This window comes from Protomyctophum bolini (assembly GCF_963924005.1).
Source record: "Protomyctophum bolini genome assembly, chromosome: 12".
In the NCBI taxonomy this organism is placed as follows: Eukaryota; Metazoa; Chordata; class Actinopteri; order Myctophiformes; family Myctophidae; genus Protomyctophum; species Protomyctophum bolini.
The window spans coordinates 806,800-822,095 of NC_137873.1; the positions used below are offsets into that span (position 1 = coordinate 806,800).

Sequence of the window (15,296 nt, forward strand, 5' to 3'; positions counted from 1 at the left end):
CACTGAACGGCCCTGCGTACCACCTGTTTCGAATTTGCACATAATGCAGGAGGCAGCAGCGCGACCCGTTAAAAAAACGAGTGCTTCCAAACTGCAACACTTAGAAAAAGTTGCAGAGGATGTCTTGACAGAAAGTAGCTCAGAGTCATCTATGGTGGATTTTTATGAAAAACAAGCTCGGCAGATTGAAAGAGGATAATTCAAGTTTGTACTACAGCTGCAATGTTGGTGAGTTTAACGTCGTTTAAGACAAGCAGATCGCAAAACAAAAAAGATGAGTGGGGAGTCAATGGAGGGTATTGCAACTCTAGAGTAAAATCTAGAGTTGCAAATTGCGGCTATGCTAGAGCTGTCATAATCTTCTCTTATGGCATATATCTTTCAAATGGGGGTCCGTGGGCTCATTAGTGTCAATTTGGGGGTCCTTGACATGGCAAAATTTGGGAACCACTGCTATAGACTAGGGCAGTGTTTCCCAACCTTTTTTGTCCCAGGGAACACTTTTCATAGCCCTAAAATCTCGGGGAACACCTAGGGGGGGGGTGTGTATATATATATATATATATCCAATATATATCCTGCGCTTCTGTATATATATATATATATATATATATACACACACATATATATATATATTAAATATATATATATATTAAATATATATATATTAAATATATAGTAAAACGTAAAAGTAAATATACTTTTAAAAACACAGCACTCATCAAATAACTTCAAAGAGAAAGAAAAGGACAGAGACAGAGCCTCAGTTTAAAAAAAAATTGCTCATATGAAATGTGAAATGCCACCTAATCCTTTTCCTTTCTTTATTATGAGCCAACTTGTGAATGCTGCATGCTTTTATTGTGAAGGGTCTCAGTTCTCACAGCCTGCTTATTTCCACGTGCTGAAAATAGCTGATCGACAAGCTCACAACGCGTTGCGCTGCGCGCAAGCATAACACGTGTACGACGAAGAATAAATCAGGCATCGCTGCGCTTCTGTGAAGGGAGGGAGATATATTTTGTTGGCCGAACGAGGCGTTCATGTTTGGACATCTATGGAAAGCTATTTTGGACAGCTATTTTTCGTGGCACATTATGTTTAATCACAACAACGTCACGTTTACTTTAGCTCCTCAGTGTTTGGGTCGGGACTGTGTGTGTCTGCCGTCTACGTGCATATGCACTCTGCGCGCTCCAGTCTTTCTGGAGGGAGCGAAATGTAGCGTCTTCTGCATGCATCTAAGCATTAACATTTCAATGGCCGAGGGTCGTTAGAGTCTATTGTTCCGTGTTGTAGTTATCGCATGTTTAATGGTTAGATGTGTGACAACAACGACGCAACAATAGGAAGCCTGCAGCTCAATAGCTTTTGCTTTCGGGGGAGGGATAGTGTTAATTTAGTTAAAATCAGGCGGAACACTTGGAGACATCAAGAGGAGCACCATAGCTCCCCGTAGCACAGGTTGGGAAACACTGGACTAGGGTATGCACATGCATGAAGTCAATGGCAAATCGAGTGGCAAAGTGAGTTTAACATTGTTTAACGATTGTTTGACGATGTTTAATGCAACCAGAAAGGACTTTTGTTTGTCAAGGCTGTCAAGGCCAGAAATTAGTTTTTTGTCACTCAGTAGGCCTTCCTGCATAACTTTGGGGTTTGATGATGATGTCACGCGCATACCCTCTATATATTATCTGTGCACGACACTGACCTGTTTGGTTGGAATGCACTACCAAAGTGTATAACCAATACAAATACAAAATTCATCTTTAAAATCAAGTTAAAAGAACACCTTATGTAAACCACACTGCAGTAACCCTGGGAAAATAATAATTGTGTTGAAAGTGATTTTTTGCTATGTTTTTCTTTGTTTATTATTTATTATTTTATGTTATGTTATGTTTTATTTTGAGTTAGTGTTTGTAAACAATTGTAAGTATTGCCTTTGTTAAATGTTTGTCTGTGGAAGACTAGCTTTTGTCAAGGCAAAAGGCAAAAGATAAACAATAAACAATAGGTTGAACAAACGGCCCTGTAAAGGACCGCTGTCCCTTTCCCTTCCATTTTAGATTAGATTTGTGTTCTTTTGTGAAATAACCACTTCTTAATGAACATCTAGAATAGATAGATGATAGAACTTTATCAATGTGGAAAAACATAATAGCCTAATATCTGTACATTCTTAATTTACTCTAAATGTATATTAACCCCTCACGTTTTTATATATACTTTATTGAGAAATTATTCAGGTTTACAATTCATGCAGAATTACATATATACATAAGTTACATTAATAAATAAATCAATCAATCAATGCATTTCAATACAAAAGTGTGTTTTCTTTTTGTTTGTTTTTTGTTTTTTTTACAATGTTAATAGGTGCCATGGTGTCAGTTTCTTTTTTTTTGTGTCAAGAGTTCTTTGTCTTTTTAGCTCCGTTTGGATCTGTTTGAAGACCACCTCTCCCGAGATGGCCTCCTGGTGAATTACCATGGCACACCTGGTTGTCCACAGTTTGTTTACTACGGTGCAAACAACAGTCCAGTAAAAATCCTGTTCTAGGGCAGACATCCTTTCCTCGAACACCCCATACATGGCAGCATTATAGTTTATCTTAATTTTAAAACCAATTTGTGGCATTTTCCCCCATACAAGGCTGGCCCTTTGGCAGTCCACTAGCAGGTGTTCAATAGTCTCATCTGCACCACAATTTAAAATTGGGCATTTAACGGTTTTAACGAAGCAGCTCAATTTTACTACTGCTCGTACAGCTAGTCTCCTCACAGAGACCAGCCACATGACGTCTCTCTTCTTTTCGGAGATATTTTTACTACTATTATTTTTAATGCATACCCGCTTCTGCATATTGTCGAGGTACTTGAAGGGGAAAATGCCACCATATAAGTCATCACATATTTTATCATATATACATTTACTATCACATCAACCACTTCTTAATGAACATCTAGAATAGATAGATGATAGAACTTTATCAATGTGGAAAAACATAATAGCCTAATACCCACAATATCTGTACATTCTTAATTTACTCTAAATGTATAATTAACCCCTCACCATGTTGCACAAGCGGGAAAACAGTATGCAGGAACAAAGACAAGACACCACCCTCTTTGTGGCAGGATCAGATCAGCCAATAATAGGGAGTCGCACACTTAATTTGCATAGGCGTGCTATAAATACTGGTGCAACTCCGTTCACAGATCACTTCTTATCTTCGTTCCACTGAGATAGAAACATGCCTGAAGTAGCGAAACCAGCGCCCAAGAAGGGCTCCAAGAAGGGCGCCGTCACCAAGACCGCCACGAAGGGTGGCAAGAAGCGCAGAAAGGGCAGGAAGGAGAGCTACGCCATCTACATTTACAAGGTCCTGAAGCAGGTCCACCCCGACACCGGTGTCTCTTCCAAGGCCATGGGCATCATGAACTCCTTCGTCAACGACATCTTCGAGCGCATCGCCGGTGAAGCCTCCAAACTGGCTAACTACAACAAGCGCCGCACCATCTCTTCCAGGGAGATCCAGACCGCCGTCCGCCTGCTGCTCCCCGGTGAGCTGGCCAAGCACGCCGTGTCTGAAGGCACCAAGGCTGTGACCAAGTACACCAGCTCCAAGTAAACTGTTCTGTCTGCTCTAAACACAACGGTCCTTTTAAGGACCACTCATCTTTTCCAAGAAAGAGTTCATTCAAATACTAGCAAATGGCCTTTTCACAGCCTTGTAGTGTAGGCTAAACCAGTTAGTCCAGTTTAGTCTTCTGACGCTGTTCTGAATAACTGCTAATACTGGGCATGTAAAGTTTTTAATAGTACTGCAGATTAATTCATAAGCCTGTTGAAATTAATTTAATTTACTCTACTACACTAGCAATCATGTAAAATGAACATATTATGATCCACAAGTTAAAACGTATATAAAATACACACATAACAGCTGCAAGCATTGTAACTGTCCCAGAATGAGAGACAGTGGTTTCAGGTATAAACTTCAATTATATAAAATATGGTTTTTATGATGATCATACTTGGATAAAAAGGTTGATTTCATTATGAATAAATAGAATTTAAGAATGGCAACAAATATGTCAAAGGGTTATATTACAAGGTAAAAATACACCCTTTGAAGGGAGTCACATGATCAGAGTTGGCATGTCATTCACATGACGTCACCTGTCAGTAAGGGTCAGAGGTTGAACGGACTTCCTGGAGAAAAGCTGTATGTTTTGGGAACGTCTGAGAGAGAGACGATATTAATCAATCTGCACATGGTTCAAAGGCGCACACGGTATATTCTTTGTGATTTCATTGTGATGTGTTGTTGTGGATTGTTCAATATTTCTGTAATGTAGAACTATAGACTTTGTTTAATCAATTGAATGCACACGTGTAATGACTCAAAAACTGAACAAATGTCATTGTTTCCTTATTCTAGTTTTCACGGTGTCTTGGTCACTGGAGGAGTTGAAAGTCGCAATACAAATAAAACCAATATCAGACATCTGTATGATGCGTGGACATACTTGAACCTGTACAGTTACAAGCATGGCACATGATCTAAAAAATATATAATTCGTCTAATTTCTTCATATCTTGACTTCACTGAAGATCTTATCGAAACACTATAAGCAAATGGCCTTTTCACAGCCTGTCAGCTAAACCAGGTCAGACGTCTGACGCTGAATGATAATACAAGGCTTGTTTTAATTATAAGTACCAGGTAATGATTGCTGTAAGTGGTATTTGTGTATGAACTTTAAAGAAGCTTGTCAAATTAAGACTTGTCATAGGCCAATGTGTGTCAAAACAGCTGCAAGCATGGCACACATGATCTTTAAATAATAAATGTATAATTGTAATCTCTTCATAACCTCAATGTTTAGAGACAATAGGTTAATTTTACTACTACGTATTTAAATAATACTAAAGGAATTAACGAGGAAGTTAAATAGCGTAATTGATACATTTATATAATGTGGAAGATATCAGAAATTACCCTCATATAGAAACAGTGGGTGGCTCTTAAAAGAGCCTTTGTGTGGTTTGGTCAGTCGAAATGAAGGTTTATTTCTTGGCGGCTTTCTCGGTCTTCTTGGGCAGCAGAACAGCCTGGATGTTAGGCAGCACACCGCCCTGAGCGATGGTCACTCCACCCAGCAGTTTGTTGAGCTCCTCGTCGTTGCGGACGGCCAGCTGGAGGTGACGGGGGATGATACGACTCTTCTTGTTGTCGCGGGCAGCGTTTCCAGCCAACTCCAGGATCTCAGCGGTCAGATACTCGAGGACAGCCGCCAGATAGACCGGGGCGCCGGCACCGACTCTCTGGGCATAGTTGCCTTTACGCAGCAGCCTGTGGACACGACCCACGGGGAACTGGAGCCCGGCACGAGATGAGCGGGTCTTGGCCTTCTGCCTCACCTTTCCTCCGGTTTTGCCTCGCCCACTCATTTTCGTTTTGTAGAATAATAAGCACTTGAAGAAATGTGTTGGGGTAGAGGCGTGCGAGACCTTTTATATATTCAGCTTAGTAAAGTATAGTGTGGGGTTGTGCGCCCCACCAATCATAGAGACGGATGAGAGCGCGGGCTGAGTGTGTATGAGTTTCCCACCAATCACTGCTAGTGGAGTGATCGGTTCCTCCCAGTGTAAACTCTGACTCCTCCCAAATAGGGAGGTTCCTGACCACACATCTTCAACAACACTGAAAGTGTGTGTGCTGCACTGCTGCCTCTCAGAGCTAGTGAGATAAAATGCAGCAGTTTGCTCCCTTTTTGCGACAAGTTACATGTCGGTACAACTGCTTTACAGAGAGAAATGTTAAGAACCATACAAACAGACCACATGTAAATAAGATTAAGAAACCCCAGCTGACATAATACATTCAGTGTCACAGCATGGATTTCAGTGCCTGCATATAATATTCAAGTGCAAGACACGTTTTAGTTCTAGTCCACAATCATCACTTCTGTGCCAAAAGCACATAGGCCTACATGTAAGATTGATCACATTAATATTTTGTACGTGAATGAGGGTTAATTATGCATTAAGACAAGAGATAACCACGTATTTTACACACATACATCCTTGTGTTTAGTAACAAAAGGAAAGGTGTCCATGGAGATGCAAACTAGAACAAATGCCCTTCGTGTGTGTGTGCGTGCGCGTACAGTTTCACTGCAATCCAACACTGCTGAAGCTGTTGAGGAGTTGTGGTGATTTTCCGACCTACTGGTGCAGCTATAAAGGGCAGATGTTTATTGTTTATTTGTACATTTCCAGGCAAAGGTTATCCCTTGTGCATACAAAGTTTTACACAGATCCATGCAGTTAGAGGTGAAAACACTAATCGGCCAGTTATAGCGCCACCATGAGGCTGAGTTGAAAATGTTCCAGTGGCATTTCTTCCTTGGCCTAGTGGGAATGTGCAATTTCACTGAAATCACAAGATCATGATTTGTGGCATTTTGTTTGAAACAGAGCACTCCTGTGAACTTTGGAAGCCAATCAGGATGGAGTCCTAAAAATCTCAAATCTGAAAGACATGTTTCATTGAATGGCTCTAGAGACTGTGCACACATTTTCATAATGTTTGGACATCTGTAGGTGTACTGTCCAAAAAAAGAGTTTTGCACAAAGCGGCCTGGTGGTGGCGCTATAAGAGACCAATGTGAAAACCTTGGGGCAGAGGTTCAGCTGTGGCATTCAGGGAGTGTGTGTGCAGAGTATGGCTGCGATCAAACCAACGGTGCCGGAGATTAGCTGTCCACAGAGTTTGGCTGCCAGAATTATGTTTTTGTTATTTCTTATTTTCTACCTTCCACTTTGCATTATTCAATGTTTTGGTAAAGAGTATTTTATTTGTTGCGCCATTTATCTACGTCATTTCCGGTCTCATGACCATATATGGGTTCAAGTCAGCATGGCTGACAAGCATTGTACACTTCCTCCTGTGCAGCATGCAGACAGGAGGGTTGTGAAGGCAGTTCAGGTTATTTTGGTTTCTGTGTGTTGTTTGTCAATATTTATGTTTATGTTTTGTTTTGAGTCTAATTGATCGATTGTGTTTCTTTCCAGTCTTGATTGTTTTTGTTCATATGGGTTCCTTCCTTCATTCCCTTGATCCCTATGTGCAGCCAGTGAGGTGAATATTGTTTGTACTATATTTTCGTTATGTTTATGTGCTTCATGCTTTGTTGTTGATTGACGTGAGAGAAATAAAGCCACCAGTACCAGAGAAACAAGTGACTCGTTTTTAAGACATCAATGGGAGTGATACACAATGATTAGTCTTTAGGGTGGTTGTGTTCCATTTGATATCCTTCTCCTATCACAGCAACTCACAAATCTTGCTGCTGTGTTTGCACATTGTTGTACTTCGCCCAGCAGATATGGGAGTTTTTTGTCATTGGTCATGTTTTCAAAATCTCCGTGTGTGGTTGTAATCTGTGGGAAGTATGTGTCTCTGATGTCTTGGTACAATGGACAGATGGTTAGGAAGTGTAGCTCGGTTTCCACTTCGTTTAGTGTGCACTCACACTCACACTCACACACACACAAACACATGGACGAACTGAGTGCAAAACATACTCTCCCCATGCCTTCTGCCTGGTGGAGACAATAATAATAATAATAATAATGTAAAGTAGGTTCAGGGGCCTATTTCACGAATCTTGGATTAACTAATCCAGGATATAGGCCAAAACCAGGCTTTTTAAATCCTGATCTTTACAGCCTGGTTTATTCCGTTCCACTAAAGCCAAGCGAGGTTCAGAATTGGCGGATTTGGCGAGATTTGGGTATTAAGGCAGTTTGCATCCTTAATAGTTGCATTACAGCCCCCTTCTGTATATCTCATTATCTTTACTAATCTATTCAAGACTTACTGATACAAGGACTTAAGCTTCTAAAATAAATACTGCTGCTGTAATTAAAGAGAGAACATACTCTCAATAGTGGATAGACTGAATGATTAACTACCCCAAAAATATAGTTTACATTTTACCACTACTATTAACTTAAAACAGAATTCTTAATATTGTAAGCATAATGATATTGTCGCATTGTGATATTTGGCCATAACTCCCTCCTCTGAGGGAGCTACCTTTGGGGAAGGGGGTTGTTTTCCAGACAGGGGCCAGACTGGTGAGGTTCATAGGTTAATGGGTTAATTTAGCATGCCAAAGTTTGTGCTATTGCCATTGAGAATGCATTGGGCGTTTAAAGGGGGAGTGTCAAAGCCCGAGATTAACATTGCTGATAAGGTACATCACGTGGTCTGAATGAAAACAGTTTCAAACGACACGTGACTATATCTCAGGCTCTGACGTGACTAGCATCTAGCCGAGCTGAGTGGCTAGCGCATTAAAGGCTACTCGTTTTGAGGTAACCTTTTGCGTCATACTAGGTGAAATTGTCATAAAAAAAATATTTTATTGCTCGAAAAGCTTCCTTACAATGACATTGAGTTGACGTGTAGGTTTTAGGGTAAGCTGTTGCATAATCGCTATTTCGCACTCGGAGTTCCATGCTGCGGCAGAGAGCTGGGATGCAGCCCTGCTCACGTCCGTTTGTCCCCTCTCACCGCCGGGGCACAGCCTAGTGCGCACACGGTATAGCCTCTGGTAGTCATGCAGGCTGCTCTCAGCCGGTCGGACTCTAAATGTGTGAAAATAAAATGTATATAACGTACTCAAATGTGTTAGTTTTACCAATATTGTTTGTTCATGTGAAATGTTTGTTTATTCATAATGAATTGATGAGAAGGCACATCAAAACGGGGAAATTGCCGTACTCTTTGAGTGTGTGTAAACGTTTGTTTTCTCATGCCAATAAAGCCCTTTGAATTGAATTGAATTGAATTGAGTGTGACTCTGTACCAAATAATAAATTGCCTCAACTGATCGTCTGACCTGTCCTAGATTATAAGCCATGAAAATATTCTGCATTATTTTCCATTCTGCAGCAAGGGGCGATATAATGCTGTGATTCATTCCACTTTACTGACCGTTTCATTGCCTATATGTCCGATTGTCCGTCATGAGTGACTATACTCGTCGCCATAATATAAGAAAATGTGTGCTGTAAGACCTTACTTTTCTATGGAGAGGCACATATTCTGTGCGCGCCGCGCGGGTAAAGTGCACGGGGAATTTTAGCGTCCCTTTGTTTGTGCCCATCCCACCCCCTCGCGTCACCAGGCTTTCCACCCCGGAAAAAAACACAGACTGATCCAATCGGAGCCAACCCCGCCCTCAGCACAGAGAAAGTTGAACAGAAAGTTGAACACACTCAGAGAAAGAAAATTAATGACTCGCAGGAGGAGGAAGCGTTCGTGTCCACTGTCGAGTTTGAGGAGGTGGAGGAGGAGAATGAAGAGGAAGAGTCAGACGGTGAGCAGGAGGTGGAGGAAGAACAGGAGTTCCATGACGTCCACGGAATCAGGCCCTACATGTTCGAGCCTCTGCTGGCCGACGGTGAGGAGGAGGGAGTTGGAGCAGCAGCAGCAGCAGCAGAAACTCCTCACCCACGGGAGCATCTTGAAGCGTCTAGCTGGTACGTTCCTTTATAATCAAGTATTTATTGCCTATGCATCATGCATGATGAGTTTGTACCTTAGTGGGATAACCAATAATGTGTATTATTGCATGGTAATAACTAGAGAGAATTGCTGTACGTTAATTTAGCAGTTGTGAAAGTTAGCTTACTGTAATGGAATATCAGCTTGAACACTGTGAAATGTATGATGATTCTTATTTTCTGACCTGATTGTTATACTCTTTAGTCGTGAAGTTATTTGCACTTTTCATTCACACAAATCAGTGCAAGCCCTCACATTATTGTTTCTCTGCTTATCATTCAGGTGTACCTGTGGTCACTGCCAGAATATGGATGCCGCTATAGACAGGGTATGCTGTAAAGACCATGACAGGGTTAGTACATCAAGATGACTGTCAATAGCATGCATAACATTATGTTGTTATAATTCACTGTTTAGACATAAGCTTGTGTCTCTAACAAACCCACATACATACATACATACATACATGTACATACAACGTATCTACACCAAAATGTCCCCTCACATTATCCATACATTTTGCATGTTTATCATGTATTCAGGTAAAGATATAGGCAACTAGAAAAAGTGCCCCTCTGTGCACAGGACGTTCTGGAAAATTTGGGGCAGAGTTTCATCATTGGCATCCAGGGAGTGTGTGTGTGTGTGTGTGTGTGTGTGTGTGTGTGTGTGTTTGTGTTTGTGTGTGTGAGACGTGTGTGCAAAAACATACTCTCTCCCCATACCTCCGGCCACCAATGTGTATGTGCTGAACATTCTGCATTGTTGCATATTGTTTATTTTGCTCTGTTCTGCAGGTTATGGACAAAATTAGAGAAGAAGAAGAGCCTGTCCCTGAGTGCATCACTCTGCACCCTGGCTTTGCGGGTATTGCGTTGAACCCGTGGGTACAACAGCTAACATATAGGTCAGTGGTGGAGTCACATGGTGTACGTCATATGTCCAAATAATGGACAACTTTGTATGTTATGCAAATGCTGCACAACCCCTAGCCTGGTAGAACCACTTTCCCTGCTGGACAACATTTGCATTCTGCCAGCTGGGTGAGTCTGGGATCTCTCAGGCTGAGACGTGTATATCAACTTATTATAGTCTGTGTGATCTAAAGGAAATTGAAAATTAAATGCATTTTGTTGTCCATTCTACAACTCTATTAGGGAGAGACTTTTTAATAAGATAGATCCAAATCATGAATTTAAATTTAGGGCCATGTAAAATGTAAAATGGCCTTGTTTATTTATTCTCCAAATGTGTATTCATGTATTTAATAATGCATTTCGGAATATGAACAGGAAGGACTGTAATGTCAGTTGTTTTCAATGTACCTGTATATGTATCATATAATCCCATATGGGATGGGCCAAAGTGGCATGACACGGAAATAAATATTGAATTCATTCATTCATACAGTGTTATGATTCAGCGGTTCGGCGAGGGGTTCGAAGGAGAAGCGGACTTCTCAGAGCACGAGTAAGTATACTATAAATAAATAATTGTATTTCTTATACTTGTATTTCCATTGTTGTCAATTTCCTCTTGGCATCAGTGCTTGTCAAACCCTTTCACTTTTATGATGTAATCAAAATGCTATGTCCTTTCCTTTCCATGTGCAAGAGTATTTGTAGTAAATCATTTTCGCATGTCATTGATTCTTTTTAGGCGTTACCGGTACACAGCGTACCGCTCCTTCGTGAGGTGGTGTTGGGGGTATTTGGGAAAAGGGAACCGGAGGGTCATCCCATCGTGTGCCGTCACCCAAATTAGGGGTGCTTATCCCTCTCCTGATGGGCAGTACAGAGGATTCCGGCTGCCTCCACTCCACACGCCACGTCCTCCCAACAGGCACACACGCTTGTTGTCCCTGATGCCTATTGTCTTTCTGCCTATTTTTTATTATTTTTATGTTAGGTGGTAATGATAATTTTATATAGGCTTTATTTTGTTTGTGCATTACATTCACCCACACATTCATACACCGATTGCGGCGGAAGCCATGCAAGGTACCGACCAGCACATCAGGAGAAATTTGGGGTTCAGTGTTACTGAAATAAAGCTGCTTGTTCATGTGTAACACATTACATGTTTCTGGTTGGGTTTTGTAATGCACTATATTAGATGTACTAGATATTGCTGATCTACAAGCTGACAACACATTGCAGCAAAACGAGTTGTGAGCTTGTAGCTTTCATCTTTTCAGTGTCTGACACCCGCACTCAAGTAAGAGTTTCACATGCTGCAGGAAAGTTTAGTTCTCTGGGGAAACATTGTGCACAGGTTCAAATGACCTTTTGCCCTTATTTCACATGGCCCTACCACAGATGCTGTTGAAATGGCATATACATGCTCCTTAGATGTTTTGCATCATCACAAACACCCCTACTTAAATCTTGTGCCTGTAAGATATCTGTAACCATGACATTAGCCAGGTCTCTTGGGGAGTTTGTAGTACAAGTCTAATTTATACTTTGTTGTACGAAATGAAAATAAGTAAAACTCTGGTCATACAACCAAGCGACATACAAAGTACAGGCCTATACATTTGCCTTATCCATAGGCCATCGTTGCTCAGGTTAGTGGCATTGTAATTGTGCAGTTATATCACTCGCAAGACCTAACCACTTTCAACCTGGTGTGCGTATTTTTGGAATGTCAATTTCCAAAGAATTCACTGAAACAGTCACACCTTCACAGAGGCGTAATTTCAGAAAGAGTGTGGCAAAAATAAATAACCTACCACAGCCCCATTTCTAAAAAACAAAAATAGTGGATCTACAAGCTCTCAACGCGTTGCCAAGCGACGCATTCAGAGCTTGTAGATCAACTATTTTCACTATTTGTTTGGGGGCGGGCGAAAAGAGAAAATGTTCACATGACATTCCCAAAATAGTGATGCCACGTTGGAAGTGGTTAATGGATGTATGGCTGCATACAATAAAATACTTATCTAAATTATAACACATGTCACATGTGGATGGATGCCGGGCATAGATTGCAATGAAGTCTGATTTAATGTGCTAAAACAATTTAGATTTAGGGCACAATATGGGGAAGTATATACACAGTTGTAACCCATTCAGGACAGGGAGCCCTTTTGGCAAAATACAGATAATTCTGGTGGTCCTTGACATGAAAAAGGCAGAGTACCACCACCCAAAATTGAGACATCTCAAAAACATTAAATCTATGTACAGGTTGAAGTAAAACTGAGGGGGGCACAAGAAGTGCTAGAATACTAAATTATGCAAGATTTGTAACCAAATGAACCCTTATATTTTGTTAATTGAGTGTGAATTTAGAGAAAATGTAGAATTGTTATGATCAACGTTTACCTGTTGTGGTACCACATCAATACAGCATGGAATTGTGGAAAATCATATCCAAAGATAACAATCTGACAGGCTAAATATCATTCAGTGGTGGTCCGTGTCTCAAATGCCAAATAAATAATGGGCCTTGGTATGGGTTGAAAAACACTGCTCTAAAAGATGGACTACTTGTTATTTACTTATTTTAGATATAAAAGAATAGATAATAAGTGCCACATGCTTTGGTAATGGTACTGTTACCAAGTGGGATTGTAGATCGGCTGTTTGCCAGTAAATTACATACTGGACATGAGTCAGACTTGCAGGTGAAAAATAAGGTTTTATGCGTTCCAGGCCACATGTCTGTCAAGATAAAGCATTACAAAATAGAAAAATTGCCAGAACACTTTGATAGAGATAGAATACAGTCTAAACCAGTCTAAACTAACAACTTTATCTAAAATATTTGAATGGGCATAAATGAAAAGACACCAGATGCTGTAGATATTTCAATAACCACTTGATACGTTAAATAGCTAAACTGGAAAGGTCACTTGCTGAACTTGTGCTACTGTAGATCTGCTGTATACACCTGCTGTTTGCCATTTTATGTTACTCTCAGTGGTGGAGAAATGGTGATGAGAGAGGGGATGAAATTGGGTGCATCTGATGCAAGTTGTCCCTGTTGAGCACTGACGAAGCCTTTTAAATTCTTCTGGCTGAAGCGCTGGACTTCTCTTGGGCAGGACTTCTCTTTACTGGGATGAAATTGGTGTGTGTGTGTGTGTGTGTGTGTTGGGGTGATTAGCAATATTGGACACTTCTTGCAAGTGTGTAATTGTGTTGCAAAGACTCAATTACGCAACACAAAATATCATAAAGATGGATAAACGTTTGATATGTGATATCAATAATATTATGAGAACAGAATGAGAAAATAGAACAAAAAAAACTAAATTGATGTCAAAATGTGTGAAATACATGCTGTGATGAGAAATATATCTACTAGCTATAATGTAAACTTTAGCTTGAAGGTCACAGGTGTCCAGCTCAAACTAAACCAGAAGATGAAGTCATCACAACACAGCAGCCATACCTAGCATGGAAAAAAGAAAAATCACAGACGTATCATGGCATAAACTCTTGAAGTGTGTTTAAGTGTTTGTTTTCTTGTCACCGTCTGACCATAAACATTATACTAAATATATCATGAAGTAAATAATACAAATTATATCACAAAATACTAAAGGTCATGCAATACCATGACTGTTGTCGCTGATAACCTCCAATAAACTAATCAGCTGGCAGAACAAACTGGCAGAATAAACTGTAAACGTTTTCAGAATCGGCCTCATCGGTATAAATGGGTTAAATGGCCTGGCTTAGTTTAAAAGCCCACTCACCACGACAAGGTGCAGGCCGAGAGTGGGGACAGAGGACAGACACATGGGGTGGGGGGTGGGGGGGGTGTGTGTGCCTGTCAATTTTACCAGTAGTGTAGGAACATCTGGGCTCAACTTATTCACTAGTGGGGCGACAGCAGCCATCCAAAGTTAATTTTGTGTGTGTGTGTGTGTGTGCCTGTCAATTTTACCAGTAGTGTAGGAACATCTGGGCTCAACTTATTCACTAGTGGGGCGACAGCAGCCATCCAAAGTTAATTTTGTGTGTGTGTGTGTGTGTGCCTGTCAATTTTACCAGTAGTGTAGGAACATCTGGGCTCAACTTATTCACTAGTGGGGCGACAGCAGCCATCCAAAGTTAATTTTGTGTGTGTGTGTGTGTGTGTGCCTGTCAATTTTACCAGTAGTGTAGGAACATCTGGGCTCAACTTATTCACTAGTGGGGCGACAGCAGCCATCCAAAGTTAATTTTGTGTGTGTGTGTGTGTGTGCCTGTCAATTTTACCAGTAGTGTAGGAACATCTGGGCTCAACTTATTCACTAGTGGGGCGACAGCAGCCATCCAAAGTTAATTTTGTGTGTGTGTGTGTGTGTGTGTGTGTGCCTGTCAAGGCAGGCAGGTAGGTGTGTGTGTGTGCGTTGGGGGTGGGGGACGACGACAATGGGAAAGGATCTCGAGACAGCATGAAACAGATGATACAAAAAACAAAACAAGAGTGGGGACAGAGGACGGGGGGACGACGACAATGGGAAAGGATCTCGAGACAGCATGAAACAGATGATACAAAACAACTAAACAACTAAAATCATGTTAGAATGATTTTAGAGTGTTCATTATAAAGACTTGTGCTCCGCAAAGATAGCTCCAAGCTTCACAATAAACACTACTGACCTGCCCTGGTGGTGATCACTGATCACGGTTCGGCAGCAAAACGGGACCATCTGGACAGATCTTCATCTGGGCCGGGCCTCTCGTATTCGGCACAAAGAGCTGGT

At 41.0% G+C, this 15,296-nt stretch overlaps 2 protein-coding genes across 2 annotated transcripts; one reads left to right on the forward strand and one right to left on the reverse strand.

The window, feature by feature from the left end:
* Positions 1–3,259: 3,259 nt before the first annotated feature.
* LOC308324850 (histone H2B 1/2-like) lies at positions 3,260–3,637 on the forward strand (the record flags this gene model as incomplete). Its single annotated transcript, XM_080777162.1, has 1 exon — positions 3,260–3,637. The coding sequence occupies one exon, from the start codon at positions 3,260–3,262 to the stop codon at positions 3,635–3,637; it is 378 nt and encodes a 125-aa protein (XP_080633288.1).
* Positions 3,638–5,079: 1,442 nt separating this feature from the next.
* On the reverse strand, positions 5,080–5,463 carry LOC308325558 (histone H2A-like; the record flags this gene model as incomplete). The annotated part of the gene is made up of 1 exon (XM_080778091.1): positions 5,080–5,463. One exon carries the CDS (start codon positions 5,461–5,463, stop codon positions 5,080–5,082), a length of 384 nt encoding a protein of 127 aa, XP_080634217.1.
* Between the last annotated feature and the right edge of the window lie 9,833 nt (positions 5,464–15,296).